The sequence below is a fragment of the Spea bombifrons genome, chromosome 7 (assembly GCF_027358695.1).
Source record: "Spea bombifrons isolate aSpeBom1 chromosome 7, aSpeBom1.2.pri, whole genome shotgun sequence".
Lineage (NCBI taxonomy): Eukaryota > Metazoa > Chordata > Amphibia > Anura > Pelobatidae > Spea > Spea bombifrons.
Window position 1 is genome coordinate 32,445,016 of NC_071093.1, and position 24,602 is coordinate 32,469,617.

General features: G+C 40.1%; 2 protein-coding genes and 1 pseudogene across 2 annotated transcripts; all 3 read right to left on the reverse strand.

Annotated features, from left to right (window-relative positions):
• Positions 1-7,490: 7,490 nt before the first annotated feature.
• On the reverse strand, positions 7,491-9,082 carry LOC128502225 (E3 ubiquitin-protein ligase DCST1-like; annotated as a pseudogene).
• Positions 9,083-14,329: 5,247 nt separating this feature from the next.
• Positions 14,330-23,727, reverse strand: LOC128501684 (COP9 signalosome complex subunit 8-like). The gene is made up of 4 exons (XM_053471250.1): positions 23,609-23,727; positions 23,175-23,245; positions 15,343-15,391; positions 14,330-14,487 (listed from the first exon to the last, which is right to left on the reverse strand). Exons 1-4 carry the CDS (start codon positions 23,684-23,686, stop codon positions 14,449-14,451), a joined length of 237 nt encoding a protein of 78 aa, XP_053327225.1. The 5' UTR covers positions 23,687-23,727; the 3' UTR covers positions 14,330-14,448.
• On the reverse strand, positions 20,209-22,653 carry LOC128501678 (E3 ubiquitin-protein ligase DCST1-like). The gene has a single exon (XM_053471244.1). It carries the CDS (start codon positions 22,477-22,479, stop codon positions 20,287-20,289), a length of 2,193 nt encoding a protein of 730 aa, XP_053327219.1. The 5' UTR covers positions 22,480-22,653; the 3' UTR covers positions 20,209-20,286.
• Positions 23,728-24,602: the final 875 nt, after the last annotated feature.

Consider the following 24,602-nt stretch of genomic DNA (forward strand, 5'->3'; position numbering starts at 1 on the left):
TTGGTATCCTAGGCACGCCATGACTTTAAATGGGTGTAAAAAGCGATCTATTAATGCTTTCTTTACCCAAACAATGTTGCTTTAATGCTGCCTCATGTGGCCCCTCTCCCGGACATCAGCCGAATATTGTATGGCGACAGACGCTTGATGTAACATAGTTTAGAAGGCAATTAATGATCACCCCAGGACTATGGTGACCACATGTACCAATTAACACACGGGGACGGATGCCGATATAACGTTAAATGCTGGACCCAAATAGTGCGATTGTGTATTAGCATTGAAATTGGAACCTGCATTCTGACTAACATTATTCTATGTCATAACTTCAAGTCTAAAACACACATGGGAATACTTTGTCATTTTATTGACATTTTATTTTTCTCGTATATAGTGGTCACTAATATGCCAGCAACGAATACGCGCCATTACTATGTTATCTATGTTTATGTTTTCTTTTATACCTTCATTGAATGTTACGGCTTTCAAGATGTACTCCTGATGTTTCCATTTGGGTTTTTTTTAGGACAACTTAAAAACCACACACATTCAAGATATATTGTACAGAAAAACCACAAATATTACTGAAACTTTGATAAATGCTGGTGGTAAAATGTGTGCATGGAAATAGTTAAAATACCAGCATTTGAAATACCCTGGGGTGCTTAGTTTTTAAACATACATGATTTGATGCGGTAAACCGAATTGATCGGCTTCAAAGATGTCCTCAAAAGCCCTGGGTTGGGTTTTCGGTGCCGCTAAATGCCTCACTATCGAGGCATTTGAGCGAAACCATTGAAGCTTACAAGGTGATTGTTGAACTTCTTGTTGTTTTCCTTCAACCTTTTCTGAACCAGTTTTGCTTTGTAGCAGGGCACGTTATTATCCTTATCAGGCAGTTTTGTCAGTGTCCATGAAAGGGTGTCCATGGTCTGCAACAATGCTTAGGTAGGTGGTACATGTCAAAGTAACACACACATGAATGGCAGGACCAAAGGTTTCCCAATATTCACTGTCCAAGCAATTTGAGCTACAGGAGCTTGTCTGTTGGATTTGACCATAAGGGTCAGGCTTGGCACCCCACTTGCCTCAATGAACCTTGGCCAGCCATGACCCTGTCACCGGATCGCTGCTTTCCCTTCCTTGGACCACTTTTGATACTTACTGCTTCTTACCACAGCAGACCAAGAACGCCGCACAAGAGCTTCAGATATGGAGATGCTCTGACCCAGACGTCCAGCCATCACAATTTGGCCTTCGTCAAAGTCACTTAGATCCTTAAGCCTGTCCATTTTTCCTGCTTCTAACACATCAACTTTGAGGACGTTATGTTCGCTTGCTGCCTAATATATTCCACCCACTGACAGGTGCCATGATAATCTTATCAGTGTTATTCCCTTCACCTGTGATAATGTTATGGATCATTAGTGTATAAACAAGGGAGGATAAAAACATGTACTTTTTATAATAAAAGAAGATCTTAACGTGCATATATAGAAGTTGTTACCTTCGTACATGGATTTTGAAAATTTAGAGAGGCCAATTTTGTAGGATAAGAAATTGTACAGATAATCAGGGGAGATAAAAAAAAAAAAAAAAAAAAAACACAAAACATTTTTTAGAGAAGGGACAGAATGAACTAATAGCACATAAAGCTATTGCAGAAGTGGAAAAATGACAAATCATGATTTATTTAATAATTTTTAATACATTTTCAAATATCAATAGACAAAACAAATACAAGTAACAAAACAAAGAAAAAACAGACTTAAGACAAAGACATACCAGTTAACAGTCACGGGAATCGCAGCAAGACTGTATGCTGTGTATTTTCTCTATATTCTTTCCCACATCTCTTTAATTTTTGTGATGAGCCATTAATCCAGCTAACACCCATGTCCATATACCATATTTTCTTGATTATAAGACAAGGGTTTTTTTTTTTTGGTTTTTTTTTTTAAGAGCAAATGCTCTGAAAAATACCCCTCCTCTTATAATCGAGGACGACTACAAGACTAAGATCCAGATCCCCTGCAGCGCCGCAGGGGACCTGGATCCTCCTGTCTGGTAACCTCTGCTGCTGCCGGCACTTCCACTGGGGCTTCTATGACCGAGCGCCGGCGAAAGTGCAGGCAGCAGCTGAGGCTGTTTACGCAATAGAAAAATAACGCAATAATATAGACAGAGCTGTTTGGTTGTTATATGTTCAGTTAAATAGAGGTCTGACTATAAGATTGCCAGCAGAGCTGCAAGAGACCTGGATCTGCTGCCAGCATTTCTACCAGGGCTTCTATGACGGAGACCGTAAAACACGAGAATACTAGAAGAGAAATGTTGGGGCTATTTCAGCGTTAATTGTATATGAAAGTAAAATAAATTGATATTCAGAAGAACTAATTAAAGCATGTTAAGAAAAAGGATTAATATGATTGAATGAAATGACGAGTACAAAATCTTTGGGCATTTATCAGTAGTAGGACTAATGAATCATTTAGTTGTAAAACTATGAAATGAATCAGGGCGTAGTATACAACTACGCACCACGCTAATGTGGACTCCTCTCCTTTCCTGTGGGGACCCCGTTACATAAGCCCCGTTATACCATGCCCTGCAGGAAAGCGTAGGGTACCGAATATGTCAGCCCTGCTGAACACTGGGCGCCAGGGAATGGTTTCCTTGGCGACCTGGCGCCCAAAGTTTGTCGAGCCCTATGTTTTTGATTATATTTCAGCACATTTTCCAGTGATTTGGTTCAATATATGGAATCCATAAAGATTTTTTTTTCTTGACAGTAACAATTAACATGCCCGATGCCACATAGGGAGCACACTTACCTGCTACCTTAGTTTTGGGCTGTTAGGGAGATCCGTGGTTTCCATGGCGACCTGGCGCCTAGAGTTTGTCGAGCCCTATGTTTTTTTATTATATTTCATCAATTATTAATGAAATATAATCAAAACTATATATTCCTCAGGTTTGATAAAGTGTTCTTTGAAAGTCTAGGAAACTCACATTTTAACTGAAACAGTGTAAGCATCCATCACTCAGCCAGTACATGCTGGTGATGTGCAGACCCCATACTGTTGGCAGCATCAATACACAAGGGGGGCAGCCAGCCAGGTTTCAGCATGTACTGGCTGACTTGGCATGATAGCAGTGTGATTGCTAACAGCAATCACAGTCCCATCTTGCCTAGGTTCCAGCATTTACTGGTTGCCTGGGTATAAAAGGAGACACCAAGCCAAAGGCACGCTGCCGTGTTGCATTTAACAGAAAGAGAAATAATATAGGAGAAGTGTGTTCATTAACATTGCTTCACACTGTATTTAACTGGCCACTTCTGGGGTCAACCGCATACCAAACTTACATTGGTTTCTGCAATTTTCTCCTATGGTCTAAACTTTTACCCTATGAGACACTCATGGCCAAACCATACCAGAATGTTGCTGTTACCTGATATTTTACACCATGCAATAAACCCACCGCAGTAAAGGAGGGCAGTGGAACTAAGTACTTAGTGGCACAAAAAAATCCTCTCTTCTCTTTGTTTGGAGAATACAGCAGCAAGACAGCTCCATCTAGTAATTGTTTTGCAACGCTCCCCAAGAGAGGGAAGAAAGAAAAGAAAAAAAAAACACCACTATATAATGTAAAGGCACAAACCAGGAGTAACCTATACTTTCAATTTTATTTCAGAATTCACCATGTTCTGGACGACAGTGCTATACCTCTTACAGCCTCCATGATTGGTTGAATGTTTTCTGACCACTGGTTGGCAGCAATGGATGAGTAGATTCCGGGGAAGTCTCTCTGCCAGATCCTCTATCCCACCTCCCAAATCCCAGCCAGCTCTGCATTGGCCTGCAAGGAAAAAAAAGAAATACAGTGACTTTTACAGACTGCAGCATCTCAAAATATTACCTTCTCTACTATATATCTAAAGAATAAAAAAGTAAAACCTCTGCTCATATTGAATTTAAAATAGTTTGCTTAAAAAGCCATTTCAAATTGGGCTGTATATAAATTAAATCCCTCTCCTGCAATACTTTTACTAGTGTGGGTGGTCTATTCCTAACGACGGCACTTTTACCTATTGCGTAATACACCCGAAATCCCTCTAGACTGTAAGCTCGTTTGAGCAGGGCCCTCCTCACCTGTTGTCTCCTCTCTGACAGCCGGGGAAGGTCTGTGCAATTGATAACGCTTGGCGTCTCATGTGCTGTCTAAAGGACACTATGGTTTGTCAGGAACCGCCTGGTGTTGAGGAGGGAGCAGGTCACAGTCTGACCGCCGCGTGCTTATCCACAGCATGCTGAGAGAGTGCTCTCTGATGGACAGTCTAGAGGCTGAGGACTATCTCCATCTCCTTCAACCCCCTCACCCACTCCACTTCCCTATTTCATCTTACAATCGAGCAAATACGGTATTTTAGTGATGTCAGTTTTTCTTATATCAGGGGGGCATAAGACATATCAGGGGGCACGGTAGCATAAAGGGGGCTATAAGGCATATCAGGGGGCACAGTGGCATCACTGACATATAGGGTTAAAAGGCATATCAGGGGCATGGTGGCATATCAAGGGTAAAAGTCATATAGGGGGCTATAAGGCATATCAGGTGGGGCACAGTGGCATATCGGGGTACAAGGCATTTTAGGGGACAGAGTGGCATATAGGAGGTATAAGGGGGCACAGTGGCATCTCTGACATATAGGAGGGTATAAGGCATATATGGGGGCAGAGTAGCATATAGGGGGTATAAGGCATTTCTGGGGCAGAGAGGCAAAACTGGGGGTGAGGTGCGCATAACTTGGCAAAAATAGTTTACATGAATATTTACTAGTGACAATATAAAATGAAAAAAAGAACACCTTCACGAGTGGGTGAGTCTCAAATGTAAAATAATATAATATACAGTACCCTACAGATCTTGCTGCTCCCGTAGATCAACACTCCTCACAAGTGTTAAAACACACGATATATAGACAAACGGGGCGCATAGATATGTGGGAAAAATAAAAATATAACGAATATAGTGTAATGAGTTCAAAAATAAAAACCAAAATAAGTGATATAAGTTGCACTCACAAGTGTACTTAGGAGTGATCGCTCATCGAAAATCCAGACTTTATACCGTCTTGGAATTTCTGCATAAACAATAGGAAACGAAAAATAGTGCAATAAAATAGATATTGGTTTAATAAATATAGATTAAAAACTTACAAACGAATAGGCATAACTGGTGGGTTATGCGTAAAAGCAGTTTCTTTCACAAGGAGTATTCATCAAGTCCTTATAAAGTCCAGATTCTGAAAATGTAAAATATCTCAACGGACGAACTGTTGAGGAGAAAAATTACCCCGACGAACTGTTAAGGGATAGTTTAGTAAAAACTGAGGATATGAAAAGAGAAAAGATGTTGCATAAAAAAGAGAAACGAATACAAAAAACAGAGGAATTCAATTTCGCTTTTATTACTCAATATAATGACAAATCGTTTAAAATAAAAAAGGCGTTTGAAAAATGTTGGCCAATTCTACAGGGTGACAGCGTACTGCAAAATTTCCTTCCAGAAAAACCTAAGATCATATATAAAAAAATTAAATAACCTAAAGAGCTTAATAGCCCCCAGCGCTCTTCCAAATGAAAGAATAAATAAAGACCATTTTTTAACCTATAAACCTGTGGGTTTTCACCGATGTGGCATATGCAAACTTTGCAAAACTTGCCACCTACAAGACAAAAAAACTACCTCGTTCAAATGCACTATAACGAAAAAAGAATATAACATCCGTCATTTTATACACTGCACATCAAAGAATGTAGTGTATTTATTAGAATGTAAGTGTGGAATTCAGTACATAGGACGCACATCTAGAGAACTAAAAGTAAGGGGTCTTGAACATTTAGGTGGAATAAGAAATAACAATATGAAGCACAGTGTCCCAAGACACTGCGTGAAATGTAACAAATTTTCGTTTCCTGATTTTAAAGTAATAGGGATTGATCTAGTATCCCCCCATTGGCGGGGAGGAGACGTGAAAGAAATTTTATCAAAAAAAGAAACGGAATGGATATACAAATTTCAAACCTACAAAAAAGACGGTTTAAATGTAGAACTAGACATATCCATTTTTTTAAATTAAAAAATTTATTTACAAACAACACACATATAAAAATGTTTTAAGTTTATTTTATCATACTGTTCACATATACAGTTCATACAAGCATATATATTGTTTTTATAATAATATTTTTATTCAAGTTTATTTTTCATACAGTTCTTATTCATATATATATTTATTTATACATTCTTATATAAGATTACATTTCTCTACCTTACATAACATCACCTTTATGCAATTTCATTCCATCTATGGGTTAACCATAGAACAGAAGGTTGTCAGTAACACAGTCACGATGGCACTTAGCAAATTAATCAATTAATGAGATTACTATCTATATACTCTCATTTATATCTCTCTCTCCCTCTTATGTTCTTTTTCCCCGAGGGGGGTTCTGTCCAATGTGATAGATACCTACGAGAAAAAAAGAAACATACTCATTTAATACATTTGATCTCTAAATTGGTACTGATTAACATTGCAACTAAGTTGCTAACATTGTTTCTTTTTCTCACTTAATCTTGGACAGAGTCCAAACCACACTCACAGGTGTCTTCTACCTTGATTCTGCCTGTCTGCTCTTTTCCTCTGCGGGTCCCTCGAAGCTCTGTTGATATATCCCTGCAAATTGAAAAGATTGAATGAAATAAGAACATTTGATACATTTTCTGATTTGATAAATTATTTATTTTACATACTTACTGATCACGAATATCGGCCGTTATGAGTCCTGACGAAACGAGGAAAAAGTGCAACTTATATCACTTATTTTGGTTTTTATTTTTGAACTTATTACACTATATTCGTTTTATTTTTATTTTCCCCACATATCTATGCGCCCCGTTTGTCTATATATCATGAATATTTACTAGTAAAGCTTTTTTTGGTATTTTTTGGTTTCTTGTTAAAATATAGCTTTAATTATGCCAGTAAAATAAGGCAAATCGTGAAATGTCATTGTGATAAAGAGATAAGTGTTAATGGCACATCTTAATGTAAATTATATGTTTTTATTTTAAACAAAAAGTTTGCATAGTTTTTTTTTACCTGATTAAATCGAAAAAATAATCCCGAGAGGTATGCAATGGGGATATTTAAAAGTGGCACATAGAAAACTGAATCGCTGCAGTAATACTCCAAAGGCAGCAAGACCATGGCGAAATAAATATTAAAAAACAAATATCGGTAGATAGACTAGTTAAATTTACCCAATGTTCCCAACACAAACTATAACTATTTGTAAACAAATTAAACAAGGAGAGGGATACTTGTTTTCGAGATGGAGCTAAAAATATTTTATGTGACTGTGGCCTAGTGATATGTAGGTACATTGTTAAGGCACTTGAAAATATCTGCACAATCTATCTCATAAACCAATTCTCTGGTTTCTGCACACAATACAGCGTCTGCGAATGAACGGGCGCATCCAGCTCAAATAACGGTGCAAGGTAGTAGCAAAGCTTTTCAGCCAAAGTCTGTTCGCTCTGGCCCTGCGGATGATCGGTTTCCTTTTTATTTCTGCGTATGCAGCCCGCTTATTCAGGTGTTCGTTATAAAGGAACAGAACGCGCCGCTTTTCTTTCTTTGGAAAGAAGAAGGCAGCAATCACTCTGCGGAGACGGCCAATATACACCTGGACAAAGCAGAGCGACAGGAGTCCGACCACAGGAAGGCAAGACCACAGATAGCCCTCAACTGACATTCGAATCGGATTTAATAGACACATGGTGTTATTACTCAGGTGCATGGTGGCAGAAGAGGTGTTGAGGTTACCAATAGTACGCCTTAACATCCTGGAAATAAAAGTATCGCCTCCAACCAGGATTTCCAGTTTGTGGTGACTGGAGAACACATACAAGATGTGCAAATGTTTTTCCGGATAATCTGGAATAGGTGATAAAGGATCCAGTCTGTAGTTAAGGATAAGATGAGGAAGGTGAGCATGGGAACACACTGGAAAAACTCCATCATTGTTGTCTTCATCTCAAGGTCCTGAACCGCTGGATTCCAGGGAAACACAAAGCTCTTGCGCTCTCCATTCCTCAGGGGTAGAAGGTGTCTCTTATTCCGTTTCCTCCTGCGAGCATCAATCTGCCTGAAGTAGGTTGTTACATAGGCGTTATCAAACCTAATGTTGGTGTTGTACTGGTGGCAATACTTGTAGGCAGAGATAAAGATGAAAACAAATGTGCAGGAAATGACAACACGGACAAAGGACCCAACCTTCCTCATACCTAACTTCTTCTGCTCTAATGTCTCTGTAATCTCCTCTGTGATCTCCTTTTTAGAAATGTTCATGCCAAGAAACATGCTTGGTTCTTGTTTAACGATTGCTATTTTGCTAGCAAAGCCATCGTCCTTTCCATTCATAGTCGCATTGACCTTATCATAGATTGTTCCAAAATTGGCTTCCATAGGGATCCTCTTCTTGCACCATGTAGTTACAACATTCATGATATTGCACAAAAATGAGAATTGCTTAGGAAGGCAAAAGAGATGGTTAAGGACAGGTAGGGGAATGGCCTTCATACAATCGTCACGTTTCTTGGCAAACCACTCACGGCATTTCTCAATACCTTTTTCAATAACGAACTCACAGCGCAGCATAGACTTCAGGTTGAACTTCTGCAGAGTGTCAAGAGTCTTGTTTTCCTCTTTTGTCTCCTTTTCTTTCTGTTCCTCAAGCTTTTTATCATAGCCTTCAGAGCTCTGCACCTCAGAATCTGTCTCCTTAAAAACAGATTTTATGCCGCTGGTGTCATTTTTAAGTTCTTTTGCCCCTTTTACCAAGTCTTCAATTATCTTTCTGAAAGGGTTTATAATAACTTTCCAGGACAACTTTGTGTGGTTTATCTGCAGCTCCACCTTGCACCCAATGGATTTTGCAACATCCTCCATGTTATGCTGCAGGTTGCTGACAGGTCCATCAAAAATAGACTGCAGTATAAGTTCAGGTTTTCTCCTCCCTTTCTTATTTCTGCTCTTCTTTGAGCCCAGAAAACAAAGGAGTGTCCAATGATCCACAATATTTTTGGAGAATGACCTGAAAAAGAAAAATGTTAGCCAACTCATAACAATTCCGGTCTCACATATATTTTAAAACGGTCTGTTTCCCATCTCCCAATCCTCTTAATTATGGAAGTATCCAGCCCTAACCTAGCAGCCTCTGTCGCTGCTCCGATTCTAAAAGAGTGAGAAGAATAATGTTCAGCACCCAGACACAAAGCGAACAAACATTTTTTTAACACACTGTTAAATTGAAATCTTGTAAGCAGTTGTCCTGAACCATGAACAAGCCAGTTACCAGAGACCTTAGGGCGCTGAGCCATAAAAGCCTCAGACATCCTCACAGGGCAAATACCATTACCATTAACCCTTTGTAGGACTATCCAACAACCTTTACCCCGCTTGTCAGTTTTAGATGACCTCAGAAAATTTTTTAAACTAACGCCACAAATAACATCTAAGATTTGTAAACCTGAACCACCCTTTTTATTAATAGCCACTAGCTCACCTAATCTAAAAGCCCCAAAAAGGCAATAGTAAAAGCCGTTTTGAATAGGCAAGACTCAAATATCATCCACTACTTTCACTAAATCATGCAGTAACTCATAAGAAATAGGTCTTCTCAAGTCTTGAATACAAGTTCTACCACCATAGCCTTTCAAAATCTGTTTCACTAAAAAATCTTTAAAAACATGTTGCTTAGCTGCTAAATTGAAGAAAAAAGATATACCCAACAAACACCTATCTATAAACGAACGCGGAAATTCTCTTTCTTAATTAGATCCAAAACTGGCATCAAACAAATCTACTTTGTTTGATTGAACAAAATTTGACCATAAACGCCATGACCACCTATAGCTGGCCCATGTGCTTTTTGATAAAGATCTGGCAATTAAGTTTCTTACCTGGGAGAAGTCAATTCCCATATGCACGGTGGAACCTGCAGCCCTTCCTTCTCTGCCTGGGGTGCCAGCTCCCTGAACAGCTTAAAATCAAAGCGCGAAAGAGCATCAGCTATATTGTTGTTTTTCCCCGGAATGTGTTTGGCTTTCAACCAAATATTATTAACAAAACACAAATAAACTAAGCGCCTTAATAAACTTATTACTGGTAAAGATTTTGCTCTCAAAGTGTTAACCACCCAGACTACCCCCATTTTATCACAATTCAACAAAATCCTTCTGTTACTCCCTGCAGGACCCCAAAATACAAGAGCCACAACTACTGGAAACAACTCCAACAATACTAAATTTTTAGTCCAACCGGCTTCGTACCAATCTATAGGCCATTTAGCAACAGCCCATTTCTCTTGCCAGAAAATTCCAAAACCAGATGCTCCCGCTGCATCTGTGAAAAATTCTAAATCATCACTAGTGATAAAATCATGCTGCCATATGGCGGCACCATTGAACTTTTTAAGAAATAGCTTCCATATTAACAAATCCTCCTTAACCTGCCTAGTAACCCTAACTCTGTGAAAACCTATCTTCTTCCCGGCAATAGCTTTAGCCATCTGTCTGGAAAAAAACCCTTCCCATAGGGATTATCCTAGCTGCAAAATTCAATAAACCAAGTAAAGATTGAAAACATTTAACTGTCACCTTTTTAGCCGATAAAACTACATTAATCATAACACGCAATTTAACCACTTTTTCTTTAGGTAACTTAAATAACATCTTAACCGTGTCAATCTCTATACCTAAAAATAATAAAGAAGTAGCCGGAAAAACTGTCTTATGTGCTAACGGAATACCAAAAAACTCTGATAAAACAAAGAACGAATTCAACAAATGTAAACAATCTAAACTATCCGCCTTACCAATAAACAGGAAATCATCTAAATAAAGGACCACAGAATCAAGGCCCGAAACTTTCTTGACCACCCATTCTAAGAAACAAGCAAAAGCTTCAAAATAAAAACAAGAAATGGAACACCCCATCGGCAAACATTTATCGAAGTAGAATTGACCATTAAAATGAAAACCTAAAGAAGGAAAACAAATCGGGTTAATAGGCAAAAGCCGAAAAGCAGCTTCAATGTCCACCTTAGCAAGCAAAGCATTTTTTCCAAACCGTCTCACCCACATCAAAGCGTCATCAAAGCTAGCATAATGAACGGGAAAATCAGCTGTGCAAATTTCATCATTAAGAGAACCTCCTTTTGGAAACGAAAGGTGATGAATTAGTCTGAAGGACCCCTTTTCTTTCTTTGGAACCAAACCCAAAGGCGACAACCTAAAATTGTCAAACGGAGGAAATTGAAAGGGGCCCGCAACTCTCCCAAGCAAAATTTCTTTTTTAATCTTTTCTTCAACAATCGTCAGATTACCTTCTACCGATTTCAGGTTATTAACCCAGCATAAGTTATCACCTTTAAAAACCGGAATATTAAAGCCAAATTTAAAACCATCATGTAGCAGTTTAGCCATCCGTTTGTTTGGATAAGTGTTTAAAAAGGGGAGCAGATTTAACTGTCTCACCGGCATCTCCGCTTTTTGGAAACTGATCCTTTCCCCTGTCCCCTACGAAAACATTTGACAGCTGGGTAGCTACATTCATGCCTAAACCTACATGAGTTAGGCCACTTACATTGGGAATCATTAAAGGACCAGCATATACCTTTTTGACGCATCTGCTGTGCATTAACCCCTTGCGGCCTAAAATTAGAAACATTTTTTTGAGGAAGCAAAACACTAACCCATGTTCCTACGTCCTTCATTCCCCACTGTAGGTTCTTATGCACCGCTTCTTTTTCATAGCGTTTGCCTGAAAATCTCATCATAATTAAACCATGACAATCTACCAAAGTTCTTAAATGCCTCTAAAACTGCTTCCAAATGTTGAAACATTTTCAGAACATGGGCATGGCAAAGGTCAGGAACCGTTTGATAGTGGAATTCGGCCGCTTTCGCTTGAATAAGCGGCTGCTCCTCCTCCTTATAAGTTTGCTTTCACTGTTCTGGGTCATCTCTCTTTCAAATTCGTCTCCTTCAAATTCCTCCTCTTCCATATTAACGTTTTCCACATCTTAAATGGGTCATCTAATGGGCCATACATGAATATGCAAGAGCCCATTTTTAAAACAGCCGTCATGCCCGTCTACTGTATTTCTGAAGCCTGAGCAATGTTTCAGTTATTAGGAGACAACTGTCTGGTAAGTCCAGTGTCAGCCGTGGTAAATACTGTCTTTCACTTTTACCCCAGGGCTCAGATAGAGCCTTCTGAAGAGGTAGATAAATGCAGCATATTGCACATGAACATTTAATGAGGGAACTATCCTAATGCACTCAAAAAGCTATTTTTAGTCACTATTTAAAGGAAGACAGAGGTGGAAACAAATAACTAAGTGACCAGTACTGGCTTCCATATACCAGGAGGAATGCCTTTCGGTTACTGTACGCAAATATGAACAAAAAGCACCCAGTGTTTTACCTATGTGCAGATATTATTATTTTGAGTCAAGGGCCGATGGGGGCTCTGTGTTTGAGAGAACTGATGGGGAAGCTGCAGTTGCAAGGCATAGGGTGGGATGGTTACTAGTTTAGTGTTTTAATAAGGCACAGTTATGTCTGAGTGATTGATTATAGCAGTTGCGTAGTGTCTATTACGAGGTCTCTGTGCCTCTCACAGCATGGTTAGGAAGATGGGATCAGAGATCCTGGCTCTGTTATGGATTCTCATGCTTTATATGGGAATTCTAAGACAGACCTGAGAGCACCCAAAATAACTGAAAATAAAAGTGATGTATGGGAGGGGGAGGAGGCAAAGTGATGTATGGGAGGGGGAGGAGCCAGTGATGTACGGGAGGGGGAGGAGGCAAAGTGATGTATGGGAGGGGGAGGAGCCAGTGATGTACGGGAGGGGGAGGAGGCAAAGTGATGTGTGGGAGGGGGAGGAGCCAGAGTGGTGTGTGGGAGGGGGAGGAGGCAAAGTGATGCATGGGAGGGGGAGGAGGCAAAGTGATGTATGGGAGGGGGGAGCCAGAGTGGAGTATGGGAGGGGGGAGTCAGAGTGGAGTATGGGAGGGGGAGGAGCCAGAGTCGAGAATGGGAGGGGGAGGAGCCAGAGTCGAGAATGGGAGGGGGAGGAGCCAGAGTGGTGTATGGGTGAATTTCAGGGCATATAGGGGGTATAAGGCATATCGATATTAGGCATATCAGGGGGGCATAAAACAAATCTGGGGGTAAAAGGTATATCAGGGGGCTCAGTTGCATATCACTGGCATATAAGGAGTATAAGGCATATCGGGGGCACAGTGGCATATCGGGGGGCTCAGTGGCATATAAGGGGGCACAGTGGAATCTGGCATATAAGAGGTATAAGGCATATATGGGGGCAGAGTGGCAAGCTGGGGGTAAGAGGTGCATAACTGGGGGCAGTTTGGTAAATAAAAAAAAATTTAAACAAGGCTTTTTTTCTCCGTTTTTATTAAATATGAAAAATAGTTAACATATGAATTAATATTTACTAATAACTGTATTAAAACCTAGTTTGAGAAACACTGTGTTTGGGTTCTTGTAGCTTTTATTATTATGTCAGTAAAATAAGAAGGTGAATAGAGAAAGGCCATTGCAATAAAGAGATGAAAGTGTAAATTGTACGTTTTTTATTGCAATTTTTCTTCAATTTAAAATAATGTATTTTTTTATCCGATTAATCGACAAAATAATCGGCCAACTAATCGATTAAAATAATCGTTAGTTGCAGCCCTAAGTGTGATTGCTAACAGCAATCACAGTCCCATCTTGCCTAGGTTCCAGCATTTACTGGTTGCCTGGGTATAAAAGGAGACACCAAGGGACACCAAGCCAAAGGCACGCTGCCGTGTTGCATCTAACAGAAAGAGAAATAATATAGGAGAAGTGTGTTCATTAACATTGCTTCACACTGTATTTAACTGGCCACTTCTGGGGTCAACCGCATACCAAACTTACATTGGTTTCTGCAATTTTCACCAATGGTCTAAACTTTTACCCTATGAGACACTCATGGCCAAACCATACCAGAATGTTGCCGTTACCTGATATTTTACACCATGCAGTAAAGGAGGGCAGTGGAACTAAGTACTTAGTGGCACAAAAAAATCCTCTCTTCTCTTTGTTTGGAGAATACAGCAGCAAGAGACCAAGAGAGGTCCGTTGAAAGAAAAAAAAAACACACCACTATATAATGTAAAGGCACAAACCAGGAGTAACCTATACTTTCAATTTTATTTCAGAATTCACCATGTGCTGTACCTCTTACAGCCTCCATGATTGGTTGAATGTTTTCTGACCACTGGATGCGTAGATTCCGGGGAAGTCTCTCTGCCAGATCCTCTATCCCACCTCCCAAATCCCAGCCAGCTCTGCATTGGCCTGCACAAAAGAAATACAGTGACTTTTACAGACTGCAGCATCTCAAAATATTACCTTCTCTACTATATACCTAAAGAATAAAAAAGTAAAAGCTCTGCTCATATTGAATTTAAAATAGTTTGCTTAAAAAGCCATTTCAAATTGGGCTGTATATAAATTAAATCCCTCTCCTGCAATACTTTTACTAGTGTGGGTGGTCTATTCCTAACGACGGCACTTTTACCTATTGCGTAATACACCCGAAACCCCTCTAGATTGTAAGCTCGTTTGAGCAGGGCCGTCCTCACCTGTTGTCTCCTCCCTGACAGCCGGGGAAGGTCTGCGCAATTGATAACGCTTGGCGTCTCGTGTGCTGTGTAAAGGACGCTCTATGGTTTGTCAGGAACCGCCTGGTGTTGAGGAGGGAGCAGGTCACAGTCTGACCGCCGCATGCTTATCCACAGCATGCTGAGAGAGTGCTCTCTGATGGACAGTCTAGAGGCTGAGGACTATCTCCATCTCCTTCAACCCCCTCACCCACTCCACTTCTCTATTTCCCCAGGCCGATTCCACTAATGTATACAAAAAACAATTGTATTATTTGAGCCTGAGACTAGCTTAGCACACCGACATTTTTCATTTTCCCTGATTCCACCAATGTGCTAGCCACGCGTGCCATGTCTGGAATTGTAATTGTACACGGCTTTTACTGTATTCTTGAGCTTTCCGTTAACTGAAGTAGTACTGTACATGTATTGCCCTGCGCTGCAGTACTGCTTATCTTTTTATCTAATAAAAATAAAAAATAGGGCATTCGTTTCTTATAGTAAAGTAAGTATGTTTTGCACAGTAAAGCTATAAGCACACACTACTTACAGATTTGATGGCAGGTGGTATTCTTTTCCAGAGATATCTGGCATTATTCCTGGTAAAACATACAAGCATCAGTTACCAAACAATCACTCATTTGCTGCAGTGAGAAATATAAAATTAGATTTACAAATCACATATACCAAACCAGACCTCCTCCGGCTGCCCCCACTAGATACCAGGGAGCCTGAAGCACAGGGGACAAGTCTAGGGATGCACTGGTAAGTTTATTTGTATTGTATTGTGTATTTATTTTTTTGTCAATATTTTTATACCTATTTTAGAGATGTCAGTTTTTCTTATATCGGAGGGGGCATAAGGCATATCAGGGGGGCACAGTGGCATCTCAGTGACATATAGGGGTAAAAGGCATATCAGAGGCATGGTGGCATATCAAGGGTAAAAGTCATATAGGGGGCTATAAGGTATATCGGGGGGCACAGTGGCATATCGGGGGTATAAGGCATATATGGGGGCAGAGTAGCATATAGGGGTATAAGGCATTTCTGGGGCAGAGAGGAAAGCTGGGGGTGAGGTGCGCATAACTGGGCAAAAATAGTTTACATGAATATTTACTAGTAAAGCTTTTTTTGGTATTTTTTGGGTTCTTGTTAAAATATAGCTTTAATTATTATGTCAGTAAAATAAGGCAAATTGTGAAATGCCATTGTGATAAAGAGATAAGTGTTAATGGCACATCTTAATGTAAATGATACGTTTTTATTTTAAATAAACGAAAAACTTGCATAGTTTGTTTTACCTGATTAATCGAAAAAATAATCGATTATGAAAATAATAGTCTAGTCTACATGCCTAAATGCATTGAGTTGCTGTCATATGATCGGCTGATGAGCTATTTGTGTTAACAAGCAATTGAACAGATGTACCTAATAACGTGGCCAGTGATTGTGCACGTGTGTGTGTGTGTGTGTATATATATATATATATATATATATATATATATATATATATATATATATATATATATATATATATATATATATATATATATATATATATATATATCAGGGCTTGACAAGTTTGTTTTGAATCTAGGAGCCAGCAAAAAAAGTTAGGAGCCTGGATTTTTTTTTTTAACTAACAGTTTTATTTTCAACAACAAAAATTAATGTCCCAAGGGAATCCTTCCCACTCTCCTCGAACACACACGCACACATATACTTATTTTTAAATATATATATATATATTTTTTACGATCCCAGTCACAAAGAACTCTTCTGTGAGCCCAGCCCCCTTGAGCGTCAAGTCTTGAAAGAGGTGGGACGAAGAGCCTCACTAAGGCACTGCCACTCAGCAGCACGGTGTGAGGTGGTAAGACCGCTTTAATTTTATTAGGGGCCGGCTTACTTACACCGTACTGCACGGTGACAAGGGCCAGTCTGGTCTTGCTCACGCGGGCCGCACATTGAAGTCCGGCGGGCTGGACGTTGGACGCCCTTGACCTAGGCGTCAGGACAAAATTCCTAGGATTTGTCGAGCCCAGGGAGTCTTGGGGTGCATTGGTAAGGGGGGGGGATATCTAGGGACCAGAATGTCATATCAGGGAAGGGGCAGAAGGAAATTAAAGTAAGGTGTATTATGAATTAAGGGGGGTGCACATGAAAAACCAAAAGCCATTTTAACCCCTTGACTGCTAACAACGGCATGGTGCCGTCGCTAGCAGTCCCAGTCAGGTGCTAACGACGGCACCATGCCGTCACTAGCACTCTCCTACCTTGATGGAGGTCTGTGGACCCCCATCACCACCTATCCCGGCGATCTGCCCCTCATATTGAAGGGCATCACTGGGACCACCCGATCTGGCTGGTGACGTCGCGCGTAATGACGCGATGACGTCACCGCGCAACTTTATTGAAAACTGACAATTGTCAGTTTTCACGGTATGGGGGCATGCTGCTTAGATGCCTGTATCTCAGGCATCTAAGCAGCTACAGACCCCCAACATATACCGTTGGAAAGGTAATCGCTTCACCTTTCCAACGGTATAATGCTTGTAAAAAAATAAAAATATTATGTTAAAAAAATAAAAAAGTACAAAAAAGTAAAAAAAATGATTTGGGAGTCTCTAAAGGCAGATAAATAAAGATCAAAATTGCCTAGAGACCCCCAAATTAAATTATCTAAACATTAACTAGTTTAGCTTAAAAAAAAAAAAAAAAAAGTTTAAGTATTCTAGCTAAATGATCACTGTGGTAGCCAATGTTACCACAGTGATCATGTAGCTATAAAAAGTCACATTCCCTTTTTGATCATGGGGTTAAATTTAGCCAATGGTAGAGAAAGGTAATTTTTTTTAAACCCTGATGAACTGCAAATATTATTAAAATCAGCCGTTTAGCCTGTAGTACGTAAGTTAACCATGTCATCCCTGGAGCCCCTTGCATTTTTACTGCAAAACTTATTTTTGCTGTAAAAGTGATTTTATTTCTCCCTTTACGATCATTTCTTTGGGATTGTAAGGGGAAAGAATGGTGTGTGTGCTTCTGTGAGTGAATGTACGGATAGTATGGTGTGTGCTTCTGCGAGTGAATGGAGATATGAAAAGCGTGTGAATGGTCAGTAATTAGGGTTGAAGCCTTGATGTGGCATTACTGCTCACGTAAGAAGTTAAATTATGGCACATAAAAGTACATATTTTCAAAAACTACACCCCTCGGCGCATCAAATGAGGGGCTGCGTGTGTTTCTAGTACAAACCTGGAGTGCGCAAGACACAAATGAACATGTCGCTATGGTTAGAAAAAACATATTTTCTAGCCAAAGCGACACATTCCATCATTATTTGTGAACTCAACTTTTGTCCTAGAAATACATGTAACCCCTCATTTGAAGCTCCAAGGGGTGTAGTTTATTGAAATGTGTACTTTATGTACCCTAATTTAACTTCCCAGATGTCTAGAGCACTTTAACTTCAGAAATGGCAGATTGGAGAATCTTGTTAAAAAATTGTCTTAAAACATTTAGGGGTGATGCCTGCATTTAGACAGCTCTAGACAGCTGGGAAGTTAAATTATGGTACATAAAGTATATATTTTCAGAAACTACACCCCTTGACGCATCAAATGAGGGGCTGCATGTGTTTCTAGGACAAACCTGGAGTGCGCAAGACATAAATGAACTTGTTGCTTTTAATTTTATTTTTTTTAAATTTTTTATTAGTGTGATATTCACTTATTTGTTGTGCACGTCAGATTTGTGATACAAATACAAATAAGATCTAATTTGCTGCAGCTGGGGGTGTAGTTTCTAAAAATATATAGTTTTGTTGGCATATTTTAACATCCCGGGCAGCTAGAGCTGTTTAATTGTCGCAGCCATGCATTAAATTTAAAGATGTCTTTTTGTGATAGTCTAATAAATTTAACTTTTAGCAATAAAATATTAGAAAAACACAGTCTACTGTTCTCAATTTCTGTTTATTTTAGACCGCTTACCTACTACAAATATTTAGCAACACAGGTTTTGATATTAGAGTTTAGAAAAATAACATTACAAACTAGTTTTTATTGAGTTGGAAGTGAAAAATTAAACTTTTTTTCCCATTTTTGGCTGTATTTTGCAAACCTAATGAGACATACACATATAAAAATGGTATATTTGGAATCTGCTGGGTGTGCTGAAAAAAACAATATTTGGTTTGTATAGTTTGTTCCCAAGAAATTTACTTGAAACGCTTTAAACGTGAGATACACCAAAATGCCGAAAACCAGCTTAGCACCAGGGTGGGAAATGGCTTAGCAGCCAAGGGGTTAAGTTGCTATTTGCATATAACCTATGCTGACTAACTGCATAATAGATACCAAACATGTTAGAATACACGTATTCCTGTTCATTAGATAAGATACTGTTTCACCATTCTGCTTAGTATTTTTTCTTTAAAAATAAATTTTCCCTTTTCTCACCAAACTTTTAGGGTGTGGCCTATAATCGGGCCAATACGCTGTGTGTGTGTGTAATATATAGATACACACACATATATATTTATATATATACACACACTTACTCTGCACTACACACAATGGCTCTAGAACTATACCACTGAAAGGAGAGCTGCCTTGATGCTGCCTCTTTAGCAGGCCTGGTACACTAGAACTGGGCATACACACCTGATCGCAACACAACGCACAGATATCCAGTACAGCTCCCTGGGCCAGCCAGTGGAGATTAGAGGATTTCCCCGACTGGCCATGATGACCCCGCACAGAATAGTTAAGACAGTGGGGCAGCTACAAAGTACAGTGTCTGAAGATGGGAAACCCGAGAGGTATGCAATGGGGATATTTAACAGTGGCACATAGAAAAATATTAAAAAACAAATATCGGTAGATAGACTAGTTAAATTTACCCAATGTTCCCAACACAAACTATAACTATTTGTAAACAAATTAAACAAGGAGAGGGATACTTGTTTTCGAGATGGAGCTAAAAATATTTTATGTGACTGTGGCCTAGTGATATGTAGGCACTTGAAAATATCTGCACAATCTATCTCTGGTTTCTGTTGTTTCTATACACACTATTGGCAATTTCTGTTCTGGAACACTATGATACCCTCATATCCGTTCTCAGCTCCTAGAAAAGAAGGACTGTGGGGGAAGAAAGGATCTAGGACTGGGACACGTTGCTGGTATGTTTTGCTCTCCTCATATTGTATCTTTGTCTACATTTCTCTCCGAAACTCAGAACAGCAAAGAATCTAATTGCAATACGCTGAGGTGGCAACGTTTCATCCATGATTAGCTTTCTGCACTGGATGAGCTTGCAACCTTCTACTACTAACACCTTTTGTGTAACACTATCACCAGAAACACTAAATAAGATACCAATTATAATTAGTTTTATTTGTTATTGGTTTTTGTATTGCCACCAGGTGACCCCAGAATGTTTATTGCATATAGGTGGTAAACATATGCAGGTGGAATTCCTGGGATCATTCCAATTCATCCTCATCACTCTCGCTGTCAGAGACGGAGTCTTCATGAGGTGTACATGCATAACAGAAGCGCTTCATATCTCTCCAGCACTGCCTGCAGTATACTGTGCCACAGTCTGCTATCTCGCACACATACGAGTCCTTGGTTTCACTAGAACTGCACACAATACAGCGTCTGCGAATGAACGGGCGCATCCAGCTCAAATAACGGTGCAGGGTAGAAGCAAAGCTTTTCAGCCCAAGTCTGTTCGCTCTGGCCCTGCGGATGATCTGTTTCCTTTTTATTTCTGCGTATGCAGCCCGCTTCTTCAGGTGTTCGTTATAAAGGAACAGAACGCGACGCTTTTCTCTCTTTGGAAAGAAGAAGGCAGCAATCACTCTGCGGAGACGGCCAATATACACCTGGACAAAGCAGAGCGACAGGAGTCCGACCACAGGAAGGCAAGACCACAGATAGCCCTCAACTGACATCCGAATCGGATTTAATAGACACATGGTGTTATTACTCAGGTGCATGGTGGCAGAAGAGCTGTTGAGGTTACCAATCGTACGCCTTAATATCTTGGAAATAAAAGTATCACCTCCAACCAGGACCTCCAGTTTGTGGTGACTGGAGAACACATACGAGATGTGCGAATGTTTCCGGATAATCTGGAATAGGTGATAAAGGATCCAGTCTGTAGTTAAGGCTAAGATGAGGAAGGTGAGCATGGGAACACACTGGAAAAACTCCATCATTGTTGTCTTCATCTCAAGGTCCTGAACCGCTGGATTCCAGGGAAACACAAAGCTCTTGCGCTCTCCCTTCCTCAGGGGTAGAAGGTGTCTCTTATTCCGTTTCCTCCTGCGAGCATCAATCTGCCTGAAGTAGGTTGTTACATAGGCGTTATCAAACCTAATGTTGGTGTTGTACTGGTGGCAATACTTGTAGGCAGAGATAAAGATGAAAACAAATGTGCAGGAAATGACAACACGGACAAAGGACCCAACCTTCCTCATACCTAACTTCTTCTGCTCTAATGTCTCTGTAATCTCCTCTGTGATCTCCTTTTTAGAAACGTTCATGCCAAGAAACATGCTTTGTTCTTGTTTAACGATTGCTATTTTGCTAGCAAAGCCATCGTCCATTCCATTCATAGTCGCATTGACCTTATCATAGATTGTTCCAAAATTGGCTTCCATAGGGATCTTCTTCTTGCACCATGTATTTACAACATTCATGATATTGCACAAAAATTTGAATTGCATAGGAAGGCACAAGAGATGGTTAAGGACAGGTAGGGGAATGGCCTTCATACAATCGTCATGTTTCTTGGCAAACCACTCACGGCATTTCTCAATACCTTTTTCAATAACGAACTCACAGCGCAGCATAGACTTCAGGTTGAACTTCTGCAGAGTGTCAAGAGTCTTGTTTTCCTCTTTTGTCTCCTTTTCTTTCTGTTCCTCAAGCTTTTTATCATAGCCTTCAGAGCTCTGCACCTCAGAATCTGTCTCCTTAAAAACAGATTTTATGCCGCTGGTGTCATTTTTAAGTTCTTTTGCCCCTTTTACCAAGTCTTCAATTATCTTTCTGAAAGGGTTTATAATAACTTTCCAGGACAACTTTGTGTGGTTTATCTGGAGCTCCACCGTGCACCCAATGGATTTTGCAACATCCTCCATGTTATGCTGCAGGTTGCTGACAGGTCCATCAAAAATAGACTCTAGTACATACATCACCAGGTAAGCACGGCCTTCTTTGCCCAAAATATTTGGTGCCATCATGATTGTGGCACAGCGAAAGTGAGAAGATGTACCCCATCCGATGGCAAAGGTTCCTGATATCCCATATAGAAGGTTTATCTTATTTTCTTGATATAGATTCATTGGATGTACCAACAAAAAGTAGATTCCAGTGCCAATCATACCCCCAGCTCCAGCACCAAGGAAGAATTTTGTCATGGAAAATTCATTCGGGTCACTGAAAAGGAATCTAAGACAGAACATGGGCATGGCAAAGGTCAGGAACCGTTTGATAGTGGAATTCGGTCGCTTTCGCTTGAATAAGCGGCGGCTGCTCCTCCTCCTCATAGGTTTGCTTCCACTCTTCTGGGTCATCTCTCTTTCAAATTCGTCTCCTTCAATCTCCTCCTCTTCCACCTCCTTCTCTTCTATCTCCTCCTCTTCCATATTAATGTTTTTCCACATCTTAAATCTATCTATATTCAGATATGGGGGGTCTTGCAGTAGTCACGACTTCACACTCCAAACACTAACTGCAGACTGGAATTGTCTGTGGAAATCACGCTGACTACTGCACAGCTACTGTGACATCACAAAGAGGCCCTCAGTGAACACACAATGGCTCATTAGCATATTCCTACCAGTAAAATAAGTGGCTGTAGTAACATTAAACAATCTGAACATAAGATTTATCACCACTGTGGGGAAATCCCTGAATTTATAGGGCATTAACACATATTCACAAATGAATCCGTATGAGCCCTGCCAACGGCCATCTCACAATTTGAATCTATAAAAACCACACAGAAAATGATATCTAAACAATGAATTGTATCTTTGTGAGTTATGTTGTAAAATGAAGAAATTGTGATTTCCAAAAGCATTTTTATATTTTTACTCATTTTCACAATACTCATTTTCACAGATGTGATGAAGCAAGAATCATCATGAAATATATTAATGTCCCCGAATGTAACATGGGTCATCATGTTGTGCTTGCAGAGCAATCACTAGTTGCAGAAGACAACCAGAACAAAAAAATATATTTAAAATATAAAATGATTAGAACAGCTGCACAGATGTGTATTATTTAGTACGTTACAGCTGCAGCATAGATGTATCTTTCATATAATATCAGAGAGTTAGGAAGAATAACTTACATGTCATTGTGTAGAAGGTATAGCGCTAGAAGCTGACTGTACACCTGGGGTGATGCAATACCTCCTGGAGCCTGAACAGACATAATGCAGTTTTAAACCATAATGTAAATATATGTGCACTTGACAGAAAAACAACACCAGCCCAGAATCACCTAGAGAAAATAAAACTACTAATGCCACTAGAGGTAACGCAGTTCCAGACATGATGTCACACTTAAACGTACACAAAAGACGTAGAGCGCTTCACTATGTACTATATACACGAGAGTATTCTGTAGCTAAATGCATCTAAACACAGCCCATGAAATCAGCAGCGTTACCACCGATTTGCAACCATAGCTCCCGATCTGCCACCCACCGGAGTACAGCTACGGTAGAGAACCGCCGTCCTGCCAGCTCCCTTACGTATGATGAAGGAACACTAAACGCCTCACCTCAAGTTCCTGCTCCTCGCACTGCTCCAACAACCTCTGGAAGGAGACCGGGTTTTCCGCCATCACGGCCACTGGCATTTTCCCCGCAAGCCCACAGGGCCTCCCGTCTAGAACCACTGACACCGGTCTTCCTCTTCCGGGTTCAAACCCGTCAATGTATCCAAAGTCAGAGTTGTTCTAACTACTAGAGACCAAAGTGCAAATACATGCCCGTCTTTCAACGGTAGCCATTTTGTTGGTGTCGCTTCCGTTCTAGTGCTTTCAGTGCATGCAAGGGAAGCGTACGACTACGTACTATCGTGTGGGCCGGGGGGGTGCTTGCAGACACTGGGGCGCGCAATGTTTCGCTGCTAGTGCTTCCCCGGTAGACTGCAAATTGCCTTTTAGCTTAATTCTAAACGGGCTAACGTCTCATCAAACGAAAAGTGAGAGGGACGAGAGGCTCTGCAATGTGTATCATCTGGTTACATAAATCAAAGGGCTGGGGAATAAATGATTCCAGTAGAAAGGACGGTGAAGATAAATTTGGCCGAGATGGTTGCTTTGATATACGCAACTATCCTATGCAACGGACAGTTAAACACAATGTTACCTCTATTGATACCTCTTTGGAGTTTGTGTGTGTACACACACACATATATAGATACAAATATATGTATATATATTCACATAGATATATATATATATATATATATTTGAGTACAATTATCCTTCATTTACAATGTTCAACCAAAGTATAAACGTTACTAAAAATATTGCAGTGTTTAACCTCTCATAGCACAGAAAAACATCCTGTTGGCGACAGTTGGTATCCTAGGCACGCCATGACTTTAAATGGGTGTAAAAAGCGATCTATTAATGCTTTCTTTACCCAAACAATGTTGCTTTAATGCTGCCTCATGTGGCCCCTCTCCCGGACATCAGCCGAATATTGTATGGCGACAGACGCTTGATGTAACATAGTTTAGAAGGCAATTAATGATCACCCCAGGAC

Excerpts from the sequence above, each read along its gene's own strand:
- LOC128501678 (XM_053471244.1), bottom strand. The coding sequence starts at position 22,479 with ATGTGGAAAAACATTAATATGGAAGAGGAGGAGATAGAAGAGAAGGAG.
- LOC128501684 (XM_053471250.1), bottom strand. The coding sequence starts at position 23,686 with ATGCCAGTGGCCGTGATGGCGGAAAACCCGGTCTCCTTCCAGAGGTTG. Across the intron at positions 23,246-23,608 it reads GCGAGGAGCAGGAACTTGAG|GCTCCAGGAGGTATTGCATC; the intron begins GTGAGGCGTTTA and ends ATGTCTGTTCAG. Across the intron at positions 14,488-15,342 it reads TACCACCTGCCATCAAATCT|GCCAATGCAGAGCTGGCTGG; the intron begins GTAAGTAGTGTG and ends TCTTTTGTGCAG.